General features: G+C 44.2%; 1 protein-coding gene across 3 annotated transcripts in view; it reads left to right on the top strand.

The window, feature by feature from the left end:
* Positions 1-14,807, top strand: part of KIAA0513 (KIAA0513 ortholog) — a 472,380-nt gene extending 457,573 nt beyond the window's left edge. For all 3 annotated transcript variants that reach the window (XM_078670087.1, XM_078670085.1, XM_078670086.1), the window contains one exon: positions 8,401-14,807. In XM_078670087.1, coding sequence (XP_078526213.1) covers positions 8,401-8,450 — 50 coding nt within the window. In that variant the 3' untranslated portion in view covers positions 8,451-14,807. The remainder of the gene's footprint in view (positions 1-8,400) is intronic.
* The last annotated feature ends 531 nt before the right edge of the window (positions 14,808-15,338 follow it).

Below are 15,338 nucleotides of genomic sequence, written 5' to 3'. Positions count from 1 at the left end.
TCAGGCCTACAGTCTACCTGCACTTCCTCAAGACCAGCAAAGATTCATATAGTGACCTATTTTATTATCAGTCACATACCAGCTTGAACAAAAATCTCACCGTGTGAGGGGGGGGCTGGGCCTAGGAGGGGCGGGCCTTGTGCCAAAAAGTACCTAAGATAGCACAAGGAGATGATGGACAGAACGCTGAATCTTTTCAGACATTCACCCCCGTCACAGATCTGGGTTGAATCCATCATCGTTCTTTAGCTGACTCTGCTACCCCAGTTTGTATCTAGCTATATGCAAAGCAGTCTTGACCCTGTGCCTCATGGGAACAGTCCAACCCGAACTGCCAGGTCAGGTCCTCCCTGGATCAGAAACAAGCATCCTGGGACCAGTTTCGGGGTAACACCCATCATCAGCCGGGCTAGCTTGAATCACTTATTCAAGACATAGACCCTGATTTAGCTGCCTTGGCAGTCTTCCCTTATGCCACCAAAGCCTTCAGTTTGCTTGAATGGGATTACATGTTTGCGGTACTGCGGTGAATGGGATTGCCCCCCGCCCCATTTCTATCCTGGATTGCTCTGCTCTACAATTAACCACAAGCCACAGTACAGATCAATGACAATTGCTGCTAAACTCCAACAGCATCACAGATAGTACACACTGCAATACCCTACTCAGCACCTATTAGTGTTGCTCTATGCCAACGACATAACTCGCTACATTCGAGACCCACACACCAGCTTGAACCCCAGTCTCAGAGAATTCATCCACTGCGGATATCTGGGGTAAATATATGCTGGAGCAAAATTCAGTTATTTCCCCTACCCCAAATACCCTACAATTTACATTAGATTACCCACAAATGTGGTGTGACTCAGAGGTAAAATACTTGGGAATGGTGATTTCCAGGGATAGGGAGGAAACGCTGCGAGCAAACTACGGCACCGCTATCACTTTGATTCCGACCTCACTAGCTCGCTGGATTTTGCTGCCCTCATTAGTTGATCGGGTCAGGTTGCTCTTGTAAAAATTGTGATATTGCCAAACTTGCTATACCTTTTCCTCAACATACCATACTTTCGGGTTCGTTCTTTTTTCTGTATGCTCCAAACTCAGCTAATCAGATTGACATGGGGTGGCAAACAGCCCAGAGTGCACTGGACCACACTCACTCAGCCTTTTTCGAGAGGGGGCTTTGACGCTCCGGATATGGAACTATATTATCTATGGGATCAAGCCCACTACGGGACCTATTGGCTCAGACCACCACCTTACATACCTCACCTGGCTATTGAGCAAGGCTACATAGCCTCCCTTCCTAAAACCCCTTTTTGGGGGGCCAGGGTTCCAGGTGAGGACACCACTTAATCCACTTTAGCCTGCACCAACCTTGCATCGCGGCGGCTAGCCAGAAGACTGAACAAACCCCTACTGTACTACCCATTAATGCCCCTTCCTTACCATCATGTCATCCTGGTCACTCATGAGGCCTCAGGTTGCAACATGCTACGTAAGAAGGGTATGGGCACCTGGGGAGAGCTCTATCGTGAGGGTTTATTTAAAGATCAGGAAACACTACTGAATGGAGGGACCATCAACCACTGGAGTTTTTTTTATACATTAAACCAGGTATGATGTCAGAAACTCCACTCCCACCTTTCCCTAGTAGCCCCCCACACTAGACGTACTGCACGGCTTACTACACGCCACTGGACCATCACACACGGTTTCCATGCTTTCCGTGCTGCCCTAACAGAGCAACCCAATATAGACTGGTTCACGGACAGGCTGGGACCTGGAGTTGGGAACAACACTCACTGATGGGCAATGGCTCTATTGCTGCAAATAAACTGGCATGATAACTGCCAGCAGTCGGCTGCACATCATGCACATCAAATTTTTACATTGTGTGCATTACAGACCAGCGAGACTCTATAGATCTAAATTTCGACCTGATGACCACTGCAATAGACGGAGACAGGAGGGAGTGGGCTTTTTACACCTAGCGCAATGTGGGGCGATACACAGGTACTGGATGGTGATAGAGGCTGCTTTGTTTAGAATGGTAGGTGTCCCCATTCCCCTCACTTCGGTCATGGCACTTCTAGGCTACACAGAGGAACTGCAGGCCTTACACAGGAAATTCATCTCATTAGGACTGCTTCTGGCAAAACACAGGGTAGCATGCCGATGGAGCCGAGGGCATGCCCCTAAATTTAAGGAATGGCTGAACGACCTTACACGTTTCAAGGAATAACTTACTATTTATTCAGAGCTCTTGCCATTGACTTCCCAACCACAAGACATCTGGGACCCCCTGCTGTCGTATTTGAGAGAGGGGGCAGACTGACGCTCCACATGACTGAAAATAGAGGCTTTGGACATCTGAGTATGCAATGGGGGGATATAATGCCATAACGGGGGCAGGAGCATTCGTGGCTGCTACCTGGATGCAGCAGTGGGGCGGATAATAAAAACCACTTACTTCCCAGCTGGCCGGCCGTCGCCTCTCCTGTGTCCACTTCCTGACTTCTTGGGATAAACAGGAAGCACCCGGGCTCCCACGCTCGCTGCAGCCAATCACAACACTGCAATGCAGTGCCGTGACACAGCGCTCAGCCAGGGCCTGGAGGGGTGGACATGTTGTCCATGCAGGCTGCATGGAGAACAAGAAAAGTGCGCATGACTGTTAATCCAGCTGAAGCGGTTTAAAATTTGTGGGCTCAGACATGGGTTACCCACCACACCGTAAACTCAATCCTCAGCAACACAATTCACAATAACACAGAGTTTGGCCCATAGAAACTCTACAATTAATCACAACCATAAGGTCCTTCGATAGTTCTTTGTATGAGCTAATAGGGACTCCGATTACTAGAAACGGAAAGCCACTTCTTCATGAGAACCTGTAATAAAGGAGTGTTTAGCTAATAACAATATTCACTCAATATCAATAAAATCATCAATAAGTAAGGACAAACACATGGAATAGTGATCAAGATACCTTTATCTAAACTCCAAGATGAATGGTCAAAGCACAAAAATACATTAGAATCATTTAATAACGGTTATTCTTTTGTATACAGGTAAAATCTCAACACATCACAGCTCAGAGCCTAGTGTGAGGTAGGAAGAGAGAAAGAGAGAGAAAACACATTGCAAAATACAATATGCAATTTAGAATCATACAAACCAAGTATCTGTTGCAGATTTATTAGGACCGAGACACGAGATGGACCCAGTAGAACACTAGAGTACAGTGTTCAATAGCTGGAGTCACTAATTCTTCAGCTGAAAGTTTTGGCCTGCTCGACTTCACCAGCCGGTAAAGCGCAGAGGGTAATCAGGAGAGTTCAGTTCAGGGAAAATCAGAGTTCAAACCGACAGCATATCAGGCCCAGGATGTGCAAGGGGAAAAATAGCTGCTCGGCCCACATCCTTTTCCCCTGAGGCAATTATACCTCCAAATGTTTACAGTTCCTACCCACAAATAACTGTTACGCAGTTTGCATGATTTCTATTGGTCAAAATCTGTGGTCCAACCGTGGTGTGATCGTTCTCTGAACCAAATTGTCTGGAACCCATACGTAATACCTTTATTCAGTTTCAAAGAATGTGCAATATAACTTCCCTTCGGAAATAGGAAATACATTTGCAACTCAACATGTCCGCTCCACTCGTTCTCTTCTGATCTTGCATCAAGTTTGTTACAGTTTTAAACTAACAGAGAGGATTTCCATTATCCAAACTGTAGGAAAGAAACTTTGGCGATAATACTCGTAGTTACCGTGCAATCAGGTCAGCATTTCTAGTCTATTCGAAGGAAATAATGAAAGACAAAATACATTTTGAGGTTTACATTGAAAACCACTAAATCATCATTTTCTAAAGAAAAGACATGCTAATATTGAAAAAATTAGAGAAATAGAGATGCAGAAGAAAAAATATAAGAACACCATTTCGTTATACTTATTAGCATAGTCTGATTACGATTCATTAATAACCAAGCAAGCATTTTCTCTCAGATTTACATGTCATAGACAACATAAGCAGAAATCATTTTACTTGAGCATTTTCAAAGTCATATTTTGCTAAAAACTACAGACTTCATTATTACATTTCAGATTATTGTCATAGCACATTAGTAAGTTTCTCTCTCTGTCACGAATGACTTAATCTCAAACAATCAGTCAATCAATCAGGGGGCTTAGAGCGCGCTACTCACCCGTGATGGTCCCAAGCCACGGGGGAGGAGGGTGCAGCTCCGGATCAGACAAAGAGGCAGGTCTTGAGGCTCTTCCGGAAGGTGTGCAGAGTAGGGGAGTGTCTGATGTTGACTGGGAGCTTGTTCCAGGCTCTGGCTGCGGTGTCGGAGAATGCCCTTCCACCTGCTCTGGCTCTGTGGTTGCCCAGAGTTTCTGCTACGGCGAGATCGGCAGAGCGGAGGTTCCTTTTGGGTACGTGGAAGGAGACTCTTCCGTTGAGGTATTTGGGTCCAATGTTGTGGAGGGATTTGTAGGTACGGGTGAGTAGCTTCACGGTGACTCTCTTTTCGACAGGGAGTCAGTGGAGGTCTCGCAGGTGTTGGGTGATGTGCTTATGTCGAGGGGTGTTGAGGATGAGTGCCCTCGGTGTTCTGGATGGTCTGGAGTTTTCGTAGCAGCGATTTGTTGATTCCAGCGTAGAGGGCGTTTCCGTAGTCCAGTCTGCTTGTTATGAGTGCATGGGTGACAGTCTTTCTGGCTTCGGGGGGGAACCACTTGAAGGTCTACTGGAGGATGCGGAGGGTGTAGAAGCAGGTGGAGGCGACGCTGTCGGGTCATGGTGAGGGAGGAGTTGAGTATGATGCCGAGTTTACGGGCGTGGGCCATGGGGGTGGGGGGTGCAGAGGGCGGAGGGCGACCAGGAGTTGTCCCAAGCTGCGGGGGCGGGTCCAGAGATGAGGACTTCTGTTTTCTCCGAGTTGCGATTCATTCCTTCTTGGAAGCTGAGTCTGGTAGTTTTGGGGTCTTTCTTGAGAGAGAGGAGGAGCTGGGTGTCATCGGCATAGGATGCAATGCAGAGTCCGTGCTGTCTGACGATGGCAGTGAGCAGGGCCATGTAGATGTTGAACAGCATGGGGCTGAGCAATGACCCTTTTGGTACTCCGCAGGTGATCTCTGTATGTTCGGAGAGGAACGGCGGTGGTCTGATCCGTTGGGTTCTGCTGGCGAGGAAGGAGCAGAGCCAATCGAGGGCGGTTCCCTATATTCCTGCATTGTGGAGTCTGGCTGCAAGAGTGAGGTGGGAGACGGTGTCGAAGGCTCCGGAGAGATAGAGTAGGATGAGGGCTGCGGTGTGGCCTTGGTCCAGGAGCGTGTGGATGTCATCTGTGGTGGCAAGGAGGGCCGTCTCAGTGCTGTGGTTGCGGTGGAATCCAGATAAGGAGGGGTCGAGGATGGAGTTCTCTTCGATGAAGTTTGTCAGATGGGCGTTGACGATCTCTGTGACTTTGGATGCGAAGGGAAGGAGAGAGATGGGTAGGTAGTTCTTCAGGTCCGTAGGGTCTGCAGCACGTTTCTTGAGGAGGGGCTTGACTTTTGCGGGCTTCCAGTCGTCGGGGAAAGTGTCGGATTCGAAGGAGGCATTGATTGTGCATCGTAGCTCGAGCTCTATGGCAGTGACGGCTCCATGGAAGATGTGCTGCGGCAGGGGTCCATGGGGGCTCCTGAGTGAATGCTCTTCATGGTGGTGGTGGAATCTTCGGTGGGGACCAGGGTCCAGGTGGTGAAGCGCGGGCCAACTGTTGTCGCTGGAGGGATGGCTGGTTTCAGGGGTCTGCTCGCTGAAGTTGTCATAGAGGGTCTTGATTTTCAGGTGGAAGTAGTAGCCGAGCTTGTTGCAGAGGTCCTGGGAGGGAGTGATGTCCATGGCTTTGCTTGGGGGTTTGGCGGATTGCTGGTTGATGTTGAAGAGTTCCTTCGAGTTTCTGGAGTTGGAGAGGATTTGTTCCGGATGAAGGTCTTCTTTGTGGATCTTATGTTTTGTGGTATTCTGTCATGGCGTTCTTGTATGTGGTCAGGTCTTCCGTGGTTTTGCTGTTTCTCCATCATTTTCCGAGACGTCTGCAGGAGTGCCTGGCTTCTTGGAGGTCAGTGGCGAACCAGGTGGCCTTCAAGGGGCATTGTCTGTCGGTGGTGTGGTGGGGTGCGAGTATGTCTGCGCAGTTGGTGATCCAGCGCTGTAGATCCTTGGCAGCCGAGTTGGGAATTGAGGTGCTCCTCTGTAACTTTGCTCCAGTTCCTTCACGGGGGCGAGGAGTGGGTTTGAGAGCGGTGGCGGTGCTGAAAGAGAAGTGAGCGCCACAGGGGCTGCGTGGTGTGGCTGAAGCGGATGTTATTCCCACCTGCTACGATGGGGTCGAGGGTGTGTCCTGCCTTGCAGGTAGGGGTGGTGACGAGCTGTTTCAGCCCGATGTTGGCAAGGTTGTTCAGGAGGGCAGTGGAGTTAGGGTCACTGAGGTTGTCGAGGTGGAAGTTCTGGTCTCCGATGAGTATGTAGTCCATTGAGGCGATGGTGTGTGGTTCGATGAGGTCAGCAATGGTAGCGGCGAATGAAACGCGAGGTCCGGGGGTGGGTCTGTAGGCGAGGCTGCCATGCATTAGTGTTCTAGGGCCGTTCTGGATCCGGAAGTGGAGGTGTTCGGTGGTGGCAGAGGAGTCGCTCGTGGTGGTGCTGGAAATTCGGAGGGAGCTGTTTTGTGCGATGGCGAATCCTCCTCCTGCGCGTTTGGGGCAGTCCTTCCTCTGGATCTTGTAGCCGTCGGGAATGGCGGGGCATAGGAGGCGTTGGTCCAGGTTTCCGTGAAGAAGGCGACATCTGGCGAGAGGGTGTCGGGGAGGTCCCAGATTTCTACGGCATGTTTGTGCAAGGATCACACATTGAGGGGGATGTGCGTCAGTATTTCAGGGGTGTTGGCCTCCAGCGTGGGGTTGGCTGCCATGGTGGTGTGGAGGGTGTGAAGGTTCGGCGGCAGTAACAGCAGAACTGGCCACGGGTGGTATTTGGAATCGACAACTGGCAGTCGTTGTTTCCTCCGTTGTTGAGTGCGAGGAGGGCAGCTAACTCGTTGTGGTGGGTGGTTGGGCGACCAGGGTCCCTGGCGCCGGTCATGGTCGGGTCACAGATGGGCACAGACGGGCTTGCCTTTGACTTGGCCGCGCAACAGCCACCATTGAATACGGGAAGGGGGAGGGAAGTGCAGCTGGGAGGCAGGAGCAGGAAACTGGCAGGGTGGAGGGGGCACGGAGGGCGCAAACCAGAATGGAGGCAGAAGAGGATCAGGGGGCAAAATAAACTAAAAATAAAATTAATGCAAATAAAATTAAAGCAACAGAGAATAAACCACAAAAGGTCACAGAGACACAAAGGAGAGACTCGAACCCCTACCTAGCAGAGAGGTGGAAGGGGCAGTTTGTGACCCTTCTGCATGCTTTTACGATGCATTTTTAAACTTTCACATGTTTCACGAGGCACACTGTTAGTCATGTTTCTTAAGTATTTATTAGTATCACACCCAATGAGCAGGAATTGATTGAGCAAAACACTCTTAAATAATCACGCTCCAGTTCTACCACTCCAATCCTGATCTGCAGCCCTGCCTCCTCGCACAAGCAGCCGCAGCAGGAGGACAGAATAAAATGATATTAACATTACCTTATTATCATTTAATTTTTTCCTTTCTTTTGCTGCCTCAAGACATTAGGGCGAAACTTCTTCACTTTAGCGGAGGAGCAGCCACTGGACAGGAGTAGCCCAAATACTCAAAGCAAGAGGAGACGTATCTAACTTAATGCCCTATCTCACACAACACACCCCCCATATCGGTGAGAGGTTACACTTCTGAGTTCTCCAGCACATTCCAGTTGTCTGTTACAGTGAGTTAAGGGGAAATCGTATGTACTTATAGGTCAAACATCCATGGGATTCCATTTGGAAGCACGAGAGCTACACCAGTTGCCTAATTATTTCAAGTGTGGACATATGTACTATTCAGCAACATGTGAATTCACTACTGTAGCTTGTTGTAAAAACTCAATGAAGAAATAAAAAAAAAAAACAGGGCTGTTATGGAAAGACAGATTAATGTCACATCATCAGTCTTTTTCTTAGAAGCAAGATTTTTCTGTCATTTTTTGTTTACAAAGGTGAAGTGTAGATATACATACTGTTGAATTTTTATTCCAGCTAAAAGTATATTCTACCAGAATGTTGTTGAAACAGGTGTTTTCAATTTCTCTACATACATCCTTTGAGTACAGCCTGTGAGCGAAACTTTTCACTACACAACAAATTGTTTTATGAACTGTGATTGCTGCCTGATGTACTTTGATTTGCAGACTTACAATGGCTGGTTTCCATTTCTTGCAGAGCAATACAAGCTGCTGAGTGATCACATTGATCGAATGGCCCCCGAATAGCTGTAGAGCATCTTGGCAGCGACAGGATCGAAAAGGGAGATTGCCTCCAAGACAAACTCAGTATTGAAGATCGCCTCCTAGCAACTACTGCAATAAAACCTGCATGTTCGTTTGACAACCACCTCCCTCAAGTTGTGCCATGTCACACATCTTATTAACCCACATCAGTGCACCAGAAACTACCTGTAAATTATATATTTTTAAATAATAGGTTGTTCAAAGTCTTTTGTCTACAAAACAGAGTATCTATTTAGAGTTTCTAGTGAAGTAGCTGTGCACATTGTCTGATGTCTGGTCAGGTGGGCAGGTTGGATGTATTGGTTCAGTGTCATTGTCCAAACCTCAGTGCAATGTTCTCCCAGTGGTCATCAAACTTCAAGTGTGTGGCATGTTGTAAACTTTGAGAAGGTGGGGGTCCTTTGAAGGAGGATATTGCCATTTAGTGTGCACTGTTGCTACCCACGGTTTTCCTTCAGAGTAAGCCACTAGGTCAGAGAGCCGCGGTTCGGATTGCTTCTGCTGGTGGGTTTGCAGATGTACACATGGGCGACGGGGCACACATAAGTATAAGTGGTCCACAGTATTAGTTGTTGCTCATTCCTTTCAAGTGATGTAGCTTTGGCACTGCCTGGTGGCTTGCCCATGTCCCTTGAGACATATTTACGTGATATCTTTGATAGTCAAAGTGCTGATCTGGTGCTTGCCTTGTAGTTGGGTGCTGGGCGTTGTCCTTTGCAGTGAAAGGGCAAAACCACTGACAAGGGAGACTGGTGAGAATGGGTTTTGTTTTCTTTCTGTATGATGTATTGGTGAGAGTGGGTTAGTCGTTGCTAGTCTTGCCGTTAGAAGATGGGTTGGAAATGTATTTACTAAGCTGTAGGCTTGCTGCGCCTGTGCTCTCTCTGGGCATGAAGACCGTTGATTTTTCTTTGTTCTTTATTGAGCATTTATAGACCTTCTCAGAAAGGTACTTGTGCCCTCTAAGCAGCTCAAATTTCTATTATTTCGAGACAAGGCTGTCTAAAGAATTATCTGCAGTGTTATGACAAAAACTATAGTATGCATTTGCACATCTCAAAATCATAAAAATAGCAAGTAGTAGGATAAAGAGCTATTAAAGTGCCACCATTAAATATTTTGGTTCAGAAGATTTTAAAGGGTTTAGATGACATGGAAAGCTTCATTAGAGGTTGGATTTATAAATGTTTGTTGTCTCTAAAGTTGTTTGGTTTGGTAAAGTTGTTCGGCGGTTCCTTGCGGGTAGCGGTACAGACATTTGTATCTTACGATTCATTTGAATGCACATTTATAAAGCAGGGATATACCAGTATTGAAATCTGCATGTTTGGAAAAAAGCTTTGATTGGCTCTTACTTTTAATCACTCTAGAAGATACCACAAAGTAACACAAATGACATTTAGTCCTTCCCATAAGCTTGCAGTGTCAAAAGGCATTTCTTATCTTATTGAACATGCTTGTGCCAAACAGCCATTGGTGCATCAAAATAAAGACCTAGGGCAATATCAGCGCATGTGTCCTAATGCACATTGACTCAAGGCAATTGTTTGATAGTGTAGCCCAGACGTGAATCTCTTCATTCATTTTGCTGTTTTGAAAAGTGCTTGGATTTGGGGCAGATGGAGGAAAATTGATCACAGTGATAAATTGTATTCATCTGCAGAGTTTGTTCAAATTTGCTTGTGGCCAGGTTTGACAAATTGTTTCTTAGAGCAGGCGTGTGTTACTCCATCCTGCGGTGTGCATTACACCTGATCATTCAGCATGCATTTTCTATGTGTAGATGTGTCTTACTCCAGTCTTAGATGTTACTCACAAGTTTCCAGGTAACTCATGATTACAGCCAGTAGGCAAATCTCACGCCTAGAAACACCTCCCAGAAAATATATCATGTTTGCGGCCTGGGTATTCAATTAGAACTCTCATTTAAGATAGGAGGAGGACACACTTACTCAAAGGAAAAGCTTTGCGAATCTGCCCAGTTTTTTGATTTTTTTTTCCCTTTGCGCTTTGAAACAAATCTGAGAGTAGGCCAAGAGTGAAGCAATATGGGCATCTAAGCGACTGTACCCCTTGATTCAGACGCACTACATTCTTTCAGATGAGATTCAAATTAGAAAGGAAGAAACAGTGATCATGTCCTTCGATTTTGAAGCAAGAGTCTTTGTGATGCAACATATCTTCCTTATGTATCCAAGTGCGCTCCTCAACAAACTGGGTTTAATGCTAGCTGTCAAATTGGTAGTCTTTTGAGTGACAGACAAATCAACCAGCCAACCACTTTGCTTCTCTTTTTTTTAAATGTCCCTGCGTCGCATCAGGACTTTATCTGATCATCTGTAAAACCTTGCTTGTTCTTTTGTAATGATGAAGTAAACCTCTTCTGGGTCCAATGTGCCAATAGAGATCATCACAAGTACTCAGTATAGCTCACAATCTCTTGAGACCAGTCACCAGTTCTGGGTTTTCTCTAATGCTTCTTAACTGTTTACGGCTCTGGCTCAGTATTTGAGCAGCAGTGGTGGTGGTGATACGCTGACCAAGAAGGTACTGCAAGTTCTTTCTGCCTCAACCTCCACAGAGTGCCAAAGGTCTAATCTTGTAAGAGATTCCCTTGTTTGGTAATGGGTTGATCCAGCCCCCTGGTCTTTGCCCACTACTAGATGGATAAATTATGAAAATTAGCACAAGAGTGCTGGGTGCAACCTACTTAAATGCCGCTCGACTCCCAGCTCTATTGCAGACCGTCTTGGCTGTTACCTCCGTGCCTGCTAAAGGTGATCATTTCTCTGATCCAAGAATTGTCAATTAGTGACTGCCCTATTTTTCTTTACAGAGATCTGTGTACAATATGTGACAGTTTCTTATTTGGTTCCAGTAAAATGTTGCAAATTACCGGACTAAAAATGGATTGGGTGATTTCACTCACCTCGGAATTTTAAGGGAATTACATTTTGGAATCTTAAACTTTTTAATAGGAATTGGAACTAATAAGGGATAAATAGTTTTAGTTTTGTAAACTGATTACTTTCGCATTCCAGTATTTAGAGAATTTGCTCTAGGAATGTAGTGGTAAAAAGGCATGATTTCTGAGTCTTGTGGTCAATAAAGAACTTATAACTTCTTTTCAGCCAAACAGTCCATTACGTTATAAGAATAATATTGGGCATTGCAGGTAATGCTGCACTAAGCAGTTGATCAAGGGTTGGCTGTTTGCCCACTTTTAGCGCTGGTGACATCAAAACTCTGCCCCGCTGTTTTCTTTCATCAAGTGTTTAGATCATCCACACCAAAATAGACTGAGCTGTTCTTCAAAAAACTCTTGTCCAGCATCTTCTCTTCAGTAATTTCTTAAATATCTTTGCACCTCTCAGATGTTATTGTAGAGTTTCCATTCTTAAAAATGACCAAAGCCTAAAAGTGCAAGTGAAGTAGAAAAAGTATGATAATTCTATTCACTGCTTAAAACAAATGCAATTTTCCAAGTGTGCCATGGTACAAGAGGTTAGCTGCTTAGCTATCTTAGCTGCATGTACCCCTTCTCTTGTCTCTTTTATGTTAATATCCGGTAAAAATTTCTACATACATTTACATAAGTGATTTTCCAGTTTACAGTGTGACTGCAGAGAGACAGGTTGTTGCAAAGCATTTTGGGTTATTCCATTCCATGAAGCAGGTAGTAACAAGCCACCTTACCTATTTTTACCATTAACTGAATTATAAGATCTAGCTATATCTTCTCTCGGTCTTCAGAAAACACTTGTCTTTGCAAAGTCTTGCGGTCAGTCTCAAATGTACCATATTGATCTTTTCTCACTCTTTAGGTAGTCTCCAGGAAACACATCATCTGTAGATGGGTTTATCGTAATTGCTATGCACGGTCATATGTTGAGTCTGCCACTGCGTGCAGGGAGCTTGGTTATGGGCCCGTACCACTAATGTTTGCAAGTGGAATTCAAGCTATGTGTTCTTGGTTTCTCTGTGATTGATGGATGTTTGTGATTTTTCATGACTAACTGGAGGTTTTAGTCTCTCATAAAATTTCAGACATGTTTATCTTCCAATATTTATAGTATTGAGTAAATGTGTTGTCATGCTATCTAGATGCTCAGCAAGTGTAAAGTAGATTTTGTTTTCCTAGTGCTTATGTCTGTTTTGGTCCTGTCAAGTACATTTCCCAAAATTAGTTTTTTCCGATTTATCACTTTATTCTTGTGCATCTTTTTAATTAGATTTTCTAGTGCCAGTAGTTGTTTAGATGTTTTTTGACTAGACATTTGTGACTACCTTTCTATGTTAGTTGTAAGTATGTGATTGTCACTACCACTGTGAGGCTGACACATCTCACTTTGCATGACTGTTCACTAAGTTTTTGCTACTTCGGGTACGCTCCCTTAGTCTGCTAGACATCCCCACCACATGCCACTTTCTTTTTTCATTTTTTTTACTTAGTATTCTCCTACCTTCATGTCAGCTGCTCCTCTTTCTTTATTGCCTCACACCATCTATCCCAATTACGTTTTCCCCGTCTATTTTCTTTTTCATATTCCTTTGCAATGGTTCTTATATTTTTATTCAACTTTCAAAATTCGTATTAAAGCCAATGTGATTTCGTCTGCTCATAAATTCCTTTCTAACCTTTAAAAAAAAAAAATAATTAAAACTTTTTAGCTTTTCTCAATGTTATCCTATTGCAACTAGAGACTTCTACATCCTCCTTTTGCAATTAACTGGTACTCAAAGTATTTATGCTATATATTCCCTCATTTGTATAGCTTGTCTCCATCAATATTTCTCTCAGTTTTCCCACTCATTTTACATCTGTAGATTGTATTTTCTAAGATATACAGGGACTCAGATTATGATTAAAAAGTAGTGTCCTAGGTTAAGTGTCGATAAGAGTCTGACTGTTATAGGCACAAGACACAATCAGGCCTTTCTATGTAGCCTGACCAAAGTCTAAACTCAGTGTAGTACTGTAGTAATCCTGAATTTATGTGGCATAAACCATAGAATAAACCAACCATATATATATTGTTTAAAAGCAAATCCCTTAGATTTAGCAAAGACCCTTCACCACCTCTTGAGGGTGTGGCCTTTCTTTTGTTGCTTATTGTCCATCTTCTTTCTCCAATAGCACGTCATGTGTTGATGCTGTGCAGCCATTAATTAGACCTATAAATCAGAACAGATAGTTGCGCACCTGCTTGATGTACTTGAAAAGCCATATAGTCGTTTAATAGCTGGTTTTATAGGCAGGATTCTCTGATTACATGCATGTCCAGAAGGCATAAATAATTTAGCCTTGACAGGTATACCTATTCTCCTCACCGGATAGCCTATCTTCTCTTGATGCCCATTTCCAAAATATAGGTATTGACCATAATCTGTCCTGACCTCTCTCCTCGACTGATTTGCCGTTACCACTGATCAATCTGTCTTGGCCAAAGAACTATATCAAATTTGACCAAAGTGTAAGAGATTACTTTGCCTACCTGTGCTCCAGGAGATGAGGGCTGTTTTATCAACAAAAAGATATTTATTGTGCCAATTACTTTCTCTACTATGTATTATAGTAGTAATACAAGTCTACAGTGCTGACCCATGAGAAGCTAATATTACATGTTCAAATTGGGCAAAGCCGTTGTAAATTATAAACTTGTTGTGAACCTTCATGCACCATGTCTATACTCTATATTTTATTTGTCTTCATTTCATTGCTGTGTGTATACATATATAATATGTAGACCTGGCCCTTGGGAACTGCAGAGTCTTTTTGATAGCATTAGGAGCTCCGTGCCATGAACTCATGGTTAGGATGTGTGTGAGGATATTTACATCGCTCAAGAAATGCGTATTAAATATGTCAATATTATTTGGAGAAGGGAATATGAGGAACTGGGGCAAGCAGATCTACAAGCAGAACTAGTCAATTATTAAGTGAGTTCACATTGTAATCACCTAGTCACCATTACTTCCAAAGTACACCATAGACTAAGGATTTCTGGGCCAGTTTCTTAGTTTTCTTGTTCTGTACACAGCCAGTGACCGTCATAGGGCAATGGCTGCTGTACCTTTTTGAACTCCTGAATGTTACTACTGGCATCTTTACAATACTAACTGTTTGCATCCTCAAATTCTAGGTCAAGGCTATAAAGAGATAGAATTCTGGACAAGTCAAGTAAAGGGTACTAAAATGAGTAGCAAAAAATGTAATTCTCGATAATTTACTAGTGGTACAATGTGTGGGCCCACTGGAAACACAACAATTGTATCAACATCATCTGATAAATTAATTACAGACAATATGTATGCATATTCAGAGTATTTAATCATACTGAATATATAATGCATCATGTTCTAAGCATAGTACATTAGTCAAAACAATTTAGTGTGTAGGTGCCCCAGGCAATTAGGGGGAAGGGGGTGGAAAGGGTTTGGTCCATCAAGGTGCAGAAGTGTAAGTTAGTGATGGAAGGAGGGCAGTGGATATTGCGTGCATCCAACAACATAAAAAAGCCTATCCAGCCTTAACCAAGGCTACATTATTTACAAAGACCGAATGACAAACTAGGGGGGCACGGTGAAACCATCACTGTTGTCCACATTCAAAAAGTGATGGTTTCTGGGGCACCTACACACTAAATTGTTTTGACTAATGTACTATGCTTAGAACATGATGCATTATATGTTCAATATGATTAAATACTCTGAATAAGCATAAATATTGTCTGTAATTAATTTATCCGATGATGTTGATATTGATACAATTATTGTGTTTCCACTGGGGCCCACCCCCTTTATTGCACCACATTTCACCCAGGTCCCAGTGACTGTTTGGGTTTACCCCATTATTGTATTACTCGATAT

The sequence above is a fragment of the Lissotriton helveticus genome, chromosome 12, assembly GCF_964261635.1.
Source record: "Lissotriton helveticus chromosome 12, aLisHel1.1, whole genome shotgun sequence".
In the NCBI taxonomy this organism is placed as follows: Eukaryota; Metazoa; Chordata; class Amphibia; order Caudata; family Salamandridae; genus Lissotriton; species Lissotriton helveticus.
Note: the sequence above shows the minus strand (reverse complement) of the source record. Positions and strands in the feature narration are given on the sequence as shown.